At 64.2% G+C, this 12,847-nt stretch overlaps 1 protein-coding gene and 1 pseudogene across 8 annotated transcripts in view; both read left to right on the top strand.

Annotated features, from left to right (window-relative positions):
• SRCIN1 (SRC kinase signaling inhibitor 1) overlaps nucleotides 1-12,847 on the top strand; it is a 174,437-nt gene that overhangs the window by 154,175 nt on the left and 7,415 nt on the right. For 6 of the 8 annotated variants that reach the window (XM_075911739.1, XM_075911738.1, XM_075911740.1 and 3 more), the window contains 2 exons: nucleotides 53-181; nucleotides 10,029-10,166. In XM_075911739.1, coding sequence (XP_075767854.1) covers nucleotides 53-181; nucleotides 10,029-10,166 — 267 coding nt within the window. The remainder of the gene's footprint in view (nucleotides 1-52; nucleotides 182-10,028; nucleotides 10,167-12,847) is intronic. The other 2 variants (XM_075911742.1, XM_075911743.1) reach the window with 1 other exon arrangement.
• Nucleotides 3,922-10,021, top strand: LOC142821032 (uncharacterized; annotated as a pseudogene).

A 12,847-nucleotide genomic window follows, 5' to 3' on the forward strand; every position in this document is an offset into this window, starting at 1 on the left:
CCCCCGCCTGTGTGATTCCCGCCGCACAACCCGCCGTGTTCTGACTCCTCAGGTGTTTCAGAGAACCTCCGGCTCCCCCTTTCTCCCCACGTGCCGCTGCGACCGGCTCGCGGCCGCCGTCTGCCCCGCTCCCGCAGACGTGTGGCCCCATGGGGCCGCCCTGGCAGCCCACGGATGGAAGGTAACGGCTTGTGCAAACCCCTCTTCCACCTGGCTGCCACCGCACCTCTGCCCGGCTCCTCTCCCGTCTGCTCCCCCTCACGCGCTCTCCGGATTAACAAACTAACGGCTCACCCCTGACGCTGGCGCGGACGGTACTGACACGGCACGGGACAGGCACTAATCACAGCAGCCGCGCCCCCCGCCCTGTGCCGAGGGGCCAGTCCTGCACCCCGTGGGCAGGGAATGGGGGGTGGGTCATCACCGAGGCACCGGCTCCCGCCAGGGAGGGATGCCAGGGTCTCGGCACCGCCCCTTGTGGGAGGGCAGGCAGGGGGTGGCACTGCATGGCCACGCCTGGCGCGTGAGCTGCCCGGAGCTGTGGAGGGGCTTAGCCAGGGGCCTAGGCCAGGAGGACACTCCACGGGGCTAGGCCTCACCTGGGAGCAGGGGAAGCCAAGGGGGCGTGGGGGCAGTGTCAGTCGGAAAGGGGAGAGGCTGGGCCCGGGGGCGATGGGCCAAGCCACAGGGAACAGGCCCTGGGCACCCCTGAGAGCACAAAGGGGAGGGCGGGGAATAGGGTTGCCAGATGATTTCAGAAAAATGCCCAACAACAAAAACACGCCGGGAAAAAGTTTGTTGAGCAAAAGAAAAAAAGACCCCGAGAGTTAAGCAAAAAAAAAAAAAAAAACCCCCACAGCATGGCCCCTTTAAAAACCGCGTGGTGAGGCTTTTCGGCCCTAACCAGCTTGCCTCCCTGCGCTGGGCTGGACCGCTCTGGGTTGCCAGGCTGCGTCCGTACGGAGCCGGACAGCCTGGGATTGTCGCCTCCTGGCCGGCACACAATCAACGTACCGCGGTGACGTTTTAGGTGTCTGGTATTTTGGGAATTTTTTTACCGGACAGGAGGCGAAAATACCGGACTGTGCGGGTCGATACCGGACACCTGGCGACCTTAGCAGGGAAGAGCTGGGACATAGAGCTGGGGGGAAGGGACCGAGGCTGAGATTTACCAGGAGACTTTGCCGAGAGAGCCAGGTCCCCACCAGACCTCAGGCCCGGCCCGGGGAATCCAGCCAGCAAGAGAGCTGGGCTCCTCCAAGCTGCACCGGCCTCAGTGCTCAGCTGGTGCAAGGAGCGGCGAAGGAGGTGGCTTCCAGCAGGGGCTGGTCTTAGGGGCCAGTCCTCCCAGCTTCCCAAATGGCCCAGTCAGCTGAGGCCTCAGGCATCCACCCTCGGCCTCGGCTGTTCCCCTCCCCACCAGGATCAGATCCGGCCAGCCTGCAGCTCTTCCCCGGCCCCGTGCCGGGAGTCGCTCTGATTGCTGGCGAGGGGGCAGCATCCCACATCATGCCCTGCATCCACCCGCTGCCTCGCCCTGTATGGACGGGAGACATGGGCAAGGCCCATGCACAGCACGGTGGCGGAGGAAAGGAAACATGACCCCTGCCCTGTGCTCAGCCATCCCCGGATGCCCTGCTCCCTGACCCCTTCTCGGTCTGTCGATCTCTCCTTCTGCTGCAGCTCTGTCTCCTGGCACTCCTGGGGGCAGCTCCGAGCTGCCTTTCCTGCCCCACGTGTGCTGCATTGCCCCACGCCTGGGGGTGGGGAGCCGGCTCTCCGGCTGCTGGGAGGGGGGGCTGGATGGAAGCTGCTCCCCCGCTGGCCTCTGCAGCCAGCCTGGGCCTCTCTCTGCTGCCCCGGACTGGATCGTGTCGGGGGGATTGGCTCTGATCCCGGGGATGTCGGAGCCGGTCTCCCCTCCGTTCCCCACCTGCCTCTGCTGGGTGGCGCTAAGAGGAGTCCGGTGGCCTCGGGGTGTCTGAGGGGCCCCTCCTGCGCCGCCAGGCCCGGGAACCAGCCGGCCCGGCTTGTTGCCCTGTTTGGCCACTAGGCTGCCCCGGCCAGCCGGCCCCATGCCGGGACTGACTCCAGCCGCCAGCCAGCCGCCAAGGTGAGTGCTGGGGGTACTGGGGGGGGGCGCGGAGGCTGCGGAGAGCCCCTTGCTGCAGGCAAAGAAATTCCCCACTTCTGGCCCAGAATCCCTCGTCCCCTGAAAGCGCTGACCCCTCCTCCCTGCCGTGCACAGCTCGTTAAACCGCCCCGAGGGCCCCGGCTCCCCTTACCCCGGCACCGGCGTTACGCTGGTGCCTCTTGCTGTCTGCCGGCGCAAGGGGGATCGGAATCCAGCTTTATGTGGGGCCGAAAGACGCCAGGCAGGATTGACAATGGCAGCTGTGTGGGTGAGGCGCATAACTCCCTTTGGCTCCTCTCTCCTACCTAGGCGTGCTGGGCAGTCCAGCAGGCATCTAGCGGCACGGAGAGGTGCCTAACTCCCTTTGGCTCCTCACCTGCCCAGGTGCGCTGTACAGTCCAGTGGGCATCTAGCGGCACGGAGAGGTGCCTAACTCCCTTTGGCTCCTCACCTGCCCAGGTGCACTGTACAGTCCAGTGGGCATCTAGCGGCATGGAGAGGTGCCTAACTCCCTTTGGCTCCTCACCTGCCCAGGTGCGCTGTACAGTCCAACGAGCCTCTAGCGGCATGGAGAGGTGCCTAACGCCCTTTGGCTCCTCGCCTGCCCAGGTGCGCTGTACAGTCCAACGAGCCTCTAGCGACACGGAGAGGTGCCTAACTCCCTTTGGCTCCTCGCCTGCCCAGGTGTGCTGTACAGTCCAACGAGCCTCTAGCGGCATGGAGAGGTGCCTAACTCCCTTTGGCTCCTCGCCTGCCCAGGTGCGCTGTACAGTCCAACGAGCCTCTAGCGGCATGGAGAGGTGCCTAAATCCCTTTGGCTCCTCACCTGCCCAGGTGCGCTGTACAGTCCAGCGAGCCTCTAGCGGCACGGAGAGGTGCCTAATTCCCTTTGGCTCCTCACCTGCCCAGCTGCGCTGTGCAGTCCAGCGAGCCTCTAGCGGCATGGAGAGGTGCCTAACTCCCTTTGGCTCCTCACCTGCCCAGGTGCACTGTGCACTCCAGCGAGCCTCTAGCGGCACGGAGAGGTGCCTAACTCCCTTTGGAAGCCAGGCCCTAAATCCCCATTTCCCAAAGTACTGACGGTACTGACTCCAGACCCTGCCCCTTGAGTTATTCTGAGCCAGGCGGGGCGCCGGGCTCAGGGGCTGTCGCGACGGGGGGAGGCGATAGACCCAGGGTGGATTGGGCCGTTGGCAGCCCTGGCGAGGCAGGAAAGCCCTCTCAGAAGCGCTCAGCGTTGGTCGTCCGCGTGGCAAAGCTTCCCTGCCCACCCTTAACAGGCCTGTGAATTCTCTCCGCAGGAGTCGGCCTCTCCAGCCGGCCCGGCTGTCTCCCGGCCCCAGACTGTGCTCACCCGCTGGGTGTCTGAAGCGGCGCCGGAGCCGGCTGCGGAGATGGGCAGCTCTTGATGGGCCCGCCAGCCCCACAGCACAGAGGTGGGAGCAGGCGGATTTCCTTACGCTGAGCCGCCATGGGCCAGGGCGCCACCGGAGAGCAACTCTGTGGGCTGAGGCTCTTGCCGAACCAGGCAGAGGGGGAGGCAGCCCCTCTCCTCCAGGTGGTGTCTTAGCGCGGGCGTCCGAGCCTCCCCCGTCCAGCCCGGAGGCGCTCCATCTCTTGGCCGCAGCCCGGCAGCGGGAGGAGAGACCTCAGTGTTCCTCGTTCCACACACCCAGCCTGTGCCAGCAGGCGAAGGGGGCCCCGGGCTGAGGGAGGAGAAATGGTCGGGACAGGCCGCTGCGGGGCGATGGCCCGGGGGGAGGACACACCCCTCGTCGCTCTCTTGAAGGACGCCGCAGCGGGTACCAGACGCTCTCCTCCGGTCGGACGTGGCCGCGGGGTTTCCCGGCGATGTCACAGCACCTGAGGCTGGGAGCTCGGAGAGGACGCTCCCTGCTGCTGAAGACCCCGGTGGGGCTAGCAAGGAGGCGCAAAGGGAAGACATCCCTGCTTGCCCGACCCCCACGTGCCCCCATGGCAGGCCCGAGGTCTTGCCCAGACCCCAACCACCAGGGGTGTGAACACCTCCCCATACACCCGCTGGGACGGCACGGAGATCCAGCCAGCCCGGGCCGGGGAGCCTAGGCCGACGTGCTGAGGGGGAGGCCAAGGCAGCATCAAATACTGGAGAGCCACCGGCGGAAAGGGCGCAGGAGCTGGGCCTCGAAGGAAGAACCACGGAAGGAGTGTCTCCGCTCCGCTCGGCAGTCCCTAAGGCGCAAGCAGATCGGCGCCGGCACGTCCCAGAGGCTGGACAGCCTGGAGGATGCTCTCCGGGAGCTGGAGAAGGCCATTCACGAAATTACTGTCCACCCGCCACCCCCATTTCTATTGTGGAGCAAGCGGTGGGGCCGTGGGGATGTCAGGGAGCCGGAGGAGGGCTCGAGGGACTCGCACGCAGCGGCTGGCAAGCAGGAACCGTGGCGCCCCCCTGCCTGGAGTCAGAGCCGGGGGAGGAAGACGCGCCCAAGAGGAGCACGCCGCACCTCCCGCTCGTCCGGCCTCAGGTTCATTTTCTGTTCCTCTGCCCGGCCAAACCCCCGTCCCAAGAGCTCAGCTTCCCCCAGAGCCGAGGGAACGGCCGGGGAGGGAGAAATATCCGGCAACCGGAAAGGCCCTTGGCCGAGCAGACTGGCCCACGTGGCAGCTCTGGCTCTCGCAGGCCACGTAATGGATTTTTTACACCTCCCCCAACCCTGGTGTTTTTCCCATAGGGGAGGGGTGTGACCGGGAAGCCATACAGAGCCGGGTGTGTCGGATCCCGGTGAGCCACCGAGACCCCTCCCAACCCGCTGCACTGGAATGCGAGAGCTGGCTGCCGGGTGCGACTTCAAACCGCAGCAGGGCGGCTGGTCCGTCCCCCGGCAATAAAATCAGGCCCAGGTGGCTATGAAAGCGGGGAGCCGGGAGGAGACGACAAGGGAGACATTCCAAGCAGGGGGTGGTTTTAGCCACGGTGCGTGGACCCCCCAGAGCGAGCCGCAAGGGCCACGTTCTGCTGAAATTGACACCTTCGCTGGTGTCCGACTGGGGCGGCCACGTTCCCTTCCGGGCCGTTCTTCCTGTTTCCCGCCCGTGGCAGCGTCCGGTCCCATGTCCACAGCCCCTTGGGGCCCTGCGAAGGAAAACCCGCGGCACCGAATCTCAGAGCCCGGCTCCGGCTTTGGGGCTAAGCGTCGCAGGGAAGATGTTCCCGCTCAGACCAGAACCCGGGCTCTGTAATCCTGTGAGCGCCGAGGGTCTGGAAGCTGCCGACGTCTCCATGCTGCTTGTAGCGCGGCGAGCCCACGGCAGCTGAGCCCTGAGACCCGGTGGCCTGGATTTTTCTTGGCCGCGTCGCCGACCCTTTGGAGACGCAGCGTCAGAGCCGCTCCGTGTGGACACCGGGAAGTGGCACGTTTTGCAACTCTTGCGCTGGGCTCTAGGGCCAGAGATCCCCTCTCTTTTCCCTTTCCTCGTCCCCACGCCCTCTCCGAGAGTCGGCAGCCTGGCCACGGGGCCGGACGAGGCGAGAGGCAGAGAAGAATCAGTCTCTCCCGCCTGCAGCTGCACAGCCGTGGTGCGAACCAGAGCCACTCCGGAGAGCAAGCTCCCCCTTCCTCCCCCCAACTCCACCCAGCGGCTAGATTTCCTGTGCCAAGAAGGTGCCTTTTTTTAAATTTTGCAGAAGCACTTTTCTGTCAAACGGCCCTTTAAGTGGCCGTGCTAAGTGGCAGATGTTTCTCCTAATTACATCCCGGAGCCGAGCCCCGGAAGCCGTCCAAATTGGTTGCAAATGGAATCCGCAAAGGCCACACGTCGGGCTGAATAGCTGATGAGGCAAAGGGGGGAGGGGGACTCCACCAGGCAGGATGCCGGCTTATTGCTGGATTAGCTCTCCGCTTTGAGCAGCGAATTCCTCTCCCCTTGGTAGTAATTATCCGGGGCCTGGTTCTTGGCTGAAAGGGAATTGAAAACGAATGTCAGCATCCTTCGCTGGCTCTTCAGGTCCTGGGTAAAGGGGCCCGAAGCTCTGTGGGGCCGATTGCAGCCTGTATAGCCGTAGGCGAGACAGCTTTAGTCCAGCTAAGCCCGGCTAGCTCCCAGAATGCCTTGCATTCCTTGCGATTGGCTAGATCACGTAACCTCGGATGGCTGAGTAGACAGACCCCGAGCAGCCAGCCCGTGGGTTTTACTCATCGCTCTCGTGCCAGGGCCGAGGTTGCCTGGCTGCGTCACAGAACAAAGTCTTGAAACAGGAGGCCACTTAGCAAGGGTTTGGCTGAACCGCTCCTCCCTCCCCGCCCCCCGCTTCTCCCGCTCACCCTATATTTCTGGATCGTTTGAGACCCAGAGCCAAACTGGAACCTCTCAGCCCTGTGTGGAAGGAGCAGCGGATCGCCCCGGAACACAGCTGGGGAACGTGCCCTGGTCCCGGCGTGCACACCGAGAAGCTAGACACACAGCACAAAAAGCAGAGAGGGAGAAAGCAGGCTGCTCCCCAAACCAGAGCATCGGAGCTCCCCTCGCTGTGCTCTCCGGAGGCTGGCTGACAACCCACCAGGTGCACTGCACCTCTCTGGTACGGAGACTCGCTCCTCTACCGCTCCGCTGAATCCAGCCTCGTGGGCCGGGTGGTTGTCCCCTTGACGTGAAGCTCCATCCACTTACAGCAGCTGTGTCAGCGCGGCACACGTCCGTCTCAGCACGCCTTTGCAAAGCCAAGCGGGAAAGGCCCCATCCTAGCTGCTCCCAGACCTGCCAGTGTCTTTCCGTAATAACCGAAACAACCTGCCTGAAGGGAGGCGCGCAGGTTGCAGGATGGAAGAGGCCCTAGAAAGTCAGTCCGTGTCCACGTGGCTAGACTGTGAGTGTGCACGCCAGGAAGCAATGGGGAGGCGCTACGTGAGGTAGGTGGTGGGCATGGTTGGTTACTAGCTGTTCTTTGGGCACCACCTTGGCATCCACCCACGTTACGGGACTCGCTATCTGCCAACAGAGTACTTTGTGCTGTCCTTCCCGCCAGCCTGTGCGTGACCAGCCAATAAACACTGCTTTATGGCCACCAGCGCGCTTCCCACGTGGAAATCGGCTTCTGTCTCAAAGCCTCTCTCTTTCCATTGCTTCCTCGGGCATCCTCTCACTGAGCCGGGAGGCGTCCCCTCTGCCGCGTCCGGTGGCTTTTCCCTGCATCCTTCTGTTATGCACTGCGCAGTGACCTGCGGAGGATGCGCCGACGGCCACGGGGAGGGGGTCATGGCTTTTAAAGGGGCAACTTCCGTGGGCGAAAGAGAAGCTTCGGAGTGACCTGCCTTTCCCAACGAGGGATGTGAACAACTCATCGTCCCCCCCCCTTGCTGCCTCTATATGAAAGAGGTAGCGGGGGGGGGGGAGACAAAGAGGGGGGGCCTCAAAGTGGCAGCGCTGCTGGAGCCCGGGTCAGCTGAGGACTGCCCCGCTGGCCCCAAGCTTCACGCCACGTTTCAAAGCTTTCGCCTGGGGCCAGGGCCGGCCTGTGCCATGTTGGAGTCCTGGGCCCCAGGCGCATGGCACCACCTCTGGGTGCACGACGCATGCGCTGCCCAGTCGGCCCAGCCACCGCCGATGGCGTACAGCCTGGGACCGCCCGGGGCGGGCTGTGCCTGGCCGTGCAGGGCCCTGCGGCCGCACAGGCAAGGGCGCTGCTGGCTGGTGCTGCGGGGGTTAGCACGGCCCCCGCCCCGGGCGGCCGCTGCAGCCCACCAGGAGCCAGGTGCCCCCCGTAGGTTGGCTGCCCAGCTCGCCCACCCCTTAGTCCAGCCCTGCAGCCACACTTCAAAGGCAGAGGCGCTCTTACTAACCTACATTTAACAGCCTTATTCCCCGCCCTGAAGAGCGGTCTGATGAAAGCCCCCCCCCCCCGTCTCGCTCCTATCGTCCCATGCGAACGTGCGGCGGCGTTCCGGCTCTTTTCCGAACGTGTCGAACCGTGTGTGTCCAGTTGGGATCCAGGCTTGGGTGTCCAACCTCCCCCGCAGTAACAGCTGGGCAAAGCGGTCTGGTCCTGGCCTGCCCCCAGGGAAGCCAGACACAGACCTGCGGGCGGGTTGCAATGCAGCAAAACTTTCTGTCTTAGAATTCAGAAGGAAAACCTGCAAGAGTCCAAAACCAGGGAGAGAGGGAGCAGTCTGTTCCCGGAACACGAGCAACTCACCTCCCCTGACTCCCGGCCTTTGTCCTTGTGCTTTGCGCCCGGGGCTGCTGGGGTCCCATTGCACGTGACGATAAAGGCACCAGGCTGGATTCTGACCTCGCTCCAGAGCTAATCTGGAGTAACTCCGTCGCACTGGGTGTGCCTGGGGCTGCGTCTCCCCTCCGCTGTCAGGCCCTCCTGCTCTGAAATCCCAGGCACGTTCTTTTCCCAGACTCTGCACTCTGACATTTGCCCTCCTGCTCCCAGAAGGCAAGTCCCTGGTTAATTTGTCCCTCGAGGGGCTCTGGGCCACTGCTGCGTGGGGTGGATCTACGGCCGGCAGCATGTGTTTCTCCTGGTGGTGCACATCTGCACATGCCTTGGTGCAAATAACAAAATTTATTCCACGCATGAATAGCAAAAGTAGAGGGAACACTGCCCTGCAGCCATGTGGCAAACAACCCCCCCTACCTCCAGCACCCAGGGAAGCGCAGTAAAGTCCTTAGGAAGGCTGGGTGCTGACGGGCAGAGGCTCTGGTGGCCTGTTTCCAGCAGGGGGCAGTGCTGCGCTCGGCTGGTGCCCTGCAGGAGCAGGTGTGTTTCCAAGGGCAGGGAATTTCAGGGTCCTCCACCTTCCCCATTAAGAGAAATGTAGCCCCCCCCCCGAAATACGTGAAGGCCCCCACGACTCGTTTTGTGTCCCTCCAATGGAGCATAAGGAGGCGGTAACTGCATCCGTGCGCCCCCTTGTGGCCATTGCTGTCTTTTGCTGCCTGTGTGAGTGAGCCCTCTCCCCCAACGTGGGGGGTGCTGAAAGCCAAGTTTGGCTCAGTGTTACAGACCTGGGGTCGCAGCAACACTCAGCTGCTGGCCAAAAAGTCCCGAGTCTTCCAGCTGCCTGGGTCAGAGGCTCCGGTCGCTGGGCCCAGCCTGGGGTTCAGAAATCATCGGGCAGCCCCCCAAATGGTAGTGTTTTACAGGCTGCATTCGAGGGTCTTTGCTGTGTGGCTTTGGACTCCGGCTGGGTGCGTGCACGGGGAGGAGAATGACACAACTGAGCACTGGCAAGGCAAAGGGGGGGGTCTCACTGGGCCTGGAGTGTTACTGGGGCAATCAGCAGAGCAAACGGCTGGGCCGGGAAGCCACGCGTGGAAAGTAGCAGCCCTGGGCTGTTGGGCTGCTGTAATGCCGCGGGGCAGCATCGAACCTGGGACCCCTGGCGCCCAGTGTGGGTGCCTGTCCAGCGTGAGCTGATTGGCTCTCTCTGCAAGTGGCCCAAGTGCCCCTCCGTGGGGCAGCGCCACACCCTGCAGCTGTGTGGGTCACACTCCCAGCCCCATTGCCCTACTGGGTCCCAGCCCCCTGCCCAGAGGGGCTGCGTTTGCCATGGGCGCCCGACGGCCCAGACCCTCAACGGGGGCTAGGCCCTACATCCATGGCAGTTAGGGCCCTAAATACCTTTGAGGCTCTCTAGGATTTAGCACTGGCCCACGTCTGCTCCCGTGGAGGGCACTAGTGAAACACCAGGGCAGGCCCGTGCGAGGCACTGGTGAAAATCCCCCCCCCCCCCATGGGCTTCAGCAGGGCACCGGCAGCACACAAGATTCACAAAGCACTCCGAGATCCAGGCCTGGGGAGCCAGACCGGCCCCTGCCCACGGTCTCCCACGCCCAGCAGGTGCACGTGAGGGTGGCGTATTTGCTGGTGGCTTTAACCCCCCTTCCCTCCCGTGTGTCTCCGCAGAGCGGCGGCGTCTCCATCCCAGCCATGAAGATGGTGAATCCGGCGTCCAGGCTGAAGCAGACCCAGCAGGCCAGCCCGGACAAAAGCAAGCACGTCAAGCAGAGGATGGAATACATGCGCATCCAGGGACAGCAGCAGGTAGCTAATCCCTAGGGCGGCCGCGGGGGGCCGGGTCCCTGCTTCGCTGGGGATCTCCGCGGGGGGGGGGTCTCTGGGTGGGGGCTATCGACGCTGCCAACCCTCCGCCGCGCTGGCTTCCACAGCAGACACCTGGGCGCCAGGCTGAGGCCAGCAAACTCATTTCCCGTGGGGTGCGGGGAAGCCAGGCCGGATCCATCGACGGGGGGCGGGGATCCTCTTTGGAGTTGGGGGCCACTGACCCACAGGAAAAATCAGTCGGGGGCCGCACACGAGGGAGAGGCAAAAAAACCCCAACCCCTCCTGACGTGGCCCCGACTGAGGGACAGAAAGACCCTCCCCCACCTTCCCTCGCACATTGAGCTAGGCAAGTAGATTTCAAGGGCTCCATCCCCGTGGGTGGGTCAGTGGGGGAACTGGAGCGCCCGGGGGGGGCTCCCCCATGCTGGGGGGGAGCCCCACGCCTCCGGGGCCAGATCCAGGCAAGCCGGGGGGCGGATGGGTCCCCCACCGCTGCCATAGAAGATGCTCGTCACTGCTCTGTGGGGCAGGCCGCGTGGGGCGGAGCTGACGTCCGTGCCGGGGTGAGGAACGAGGGGTTTGGAGGCCAGGCCCTTTTCAGATCCCACCTCGGAGCCGTTGATACTAAGGCTCGCACGGCATCGGTAGCGGGTCGGTGCCCCGGCAGACTCCGCCCTCCAACGTTAGCCACGCCCAGTGCTCTCCGTGAGCAAGCCCCCACTGTCTGCTCCACCAGCCCCCTGCGGCGACCCCACGCCTCTTCGCCCAGCGCCCGGCGGGCTCCCCCCGAGCGGGGCCTGTTCACAGCTCTGCCGGGCGCCGTGGGGCAGAGAACTCCGTGGTTCCTGCTCCACAGCGGCTCCGGGACCACGTGCTCTCAGAGGGGGGCCTGCCGACGCGGGCAGAAGGCAGCGCCGGGGCTGCACCGGGAGGGGCTGCTGGACGAAGGCAGCAGGGCTTGCTTCGGAGTAGACCCCCCTCCCTGCCCCCCCCTCCCCTCCCCTCCCCGGGGGCCTCCCCGTGCCACGCGGGCGTGTCTGCCGGAGCAGCTGGGTTCACTTGCCTCTGTGTTCTTGCCGACGCTACCAGTGCTTACAGTGGCTGGCCAGCTTTCTGAGGCCACAAGGCAAGGTAACAAAAGCCAGTTTCTAGCCCCTAGCCCCCCCCCACCTTGCCCTCCCCCACTGACACCCCCCCCCCCCGGCTTGCCAGACTGCCCCCAGGCCCAGCGGCCAGCCCTGGCCTCCTGTCACCCAGTGCCCCCTCCCCACCCCTGCTGAGCAACAGCGACCCGGGGATGGCTTGTCCCATGTCCTGTCCGCGTGTCCCCCCCCCCCCCAGTCTGTATTCCCACCCCTCCCCCGAGCCGATGGAACAACCCGCAGTTTTGGTCATCGGAATGGACCAAAACCCAGCCTGTAACGGGGGGGGGGGGGGGGGGTGTTGCCCCACCCCACCCTGGGTTTGGACCCGTGTCTCATGAGCAAAATGGAGCCATCCCTGAAAGGCACCGAGCTGCTCCCTTTGCACCCCCCCCCCGCCCCGCACCCCTCCCCCCTCCTGCGCTTCCTCCGCTGCGAGCCGGGGTCAGCGCTCCTAGAGCCCGGCACAGGTGCTGTTTGTCGGTTCCCGGGAGGGGCCCAGAGCCAAGCCGGCTCCCTGCCGAGGGGCGGCCCCCAGCCTGCCGTGGCGCTGCTGATCCCCTTCTGCAGGGCCTAGGGGGTGGGGTGCGTGGCCAGCCTGCTGCATTCTGACCGCTCCCCCCGCCCCCAGCAGTGTTACACTGGCCCAGGACGCCCTACCCCTACAAACCAAACCCCATGGTATGGGCCGGATGGGAGTGAGGAGCCTAATTCCCTTGGGCAGTCCATGGGCGCCTGACTCCTTTGTGCCTGGCCTGGGCAATGTTGCTAGGTGTTTAAGACTCTGTGGGACCGGTCGGGACCTGCATTTGGGGTGGCAGGGGGCAGCTCTAGTCTCTATATGTGTGGAGAACATAGAGGTCAAACTTCTAAGGCAGTTCACCTAGGCCTGCCCCATCACCCCACCGCAGAGCAGCTGGGAAGCCATCGTGCCCTGGCACCGGACACCTGCCGCCGGCTGGTCCGATGGCAGGACACCAGGGTCGATGGACCATCCGTCTGACCCTAGGGGGCCGCTCTTCTGCTCTCTTTAGATGCTAGGCAATACGTAGGGCCAGGTCTACACTGGCAGAGAAAATCCATGCAAGATACGCAACGCCAGCCACGTGGCTTGGAGTCGACGCACCTTGCATCGATTTTCAGAGGCAGCCCCACAGCGGGCGGGTGAGGGGAGAAACTCGTCTCTGATGGTGAGGTCGTCAGGGGCAGCTTCGGCGTTCGATTGAGCAGGTCCTTACCAGACCCGCTAAATTGATCACCGCAAGATCGATCGCGGGATCGATCTGTGGAAGTGCCTTCTGCTCACAGCTGCCTACGCGCACGGAGTCCCTCGCTACCATTTCCCTGCTAGGCGGGCTTGCGGCCTGGCCATGGCTTGGCTAAAGTTGCCAGGCTGTGAGTTAGGCAGTCATCTAAGCCCGTGTTTCTCCACCAGTGGGCCGAGAGTCTCTGGGGGATTGACAAAGAAACAAGAGGGGTCGGGGGAGGGGGTGTCCTACGACATTGCTCGTTTTATCG

The sequence above is a fragment of the Pelodiscus sinensis genome, chromosome 29 (assembly GCF_049634645.1).
Source record: "Pelodiscus sinensis isolate JC-2024 chromosome 29, ASM4963464v1, whole genome shotgun sequence".
Lineage (NCBI taxonomy): Eukaryota > Metazoa > Chordata > Testudines > Trionychidae > Pelodiscus > Pelodiscus sinensis.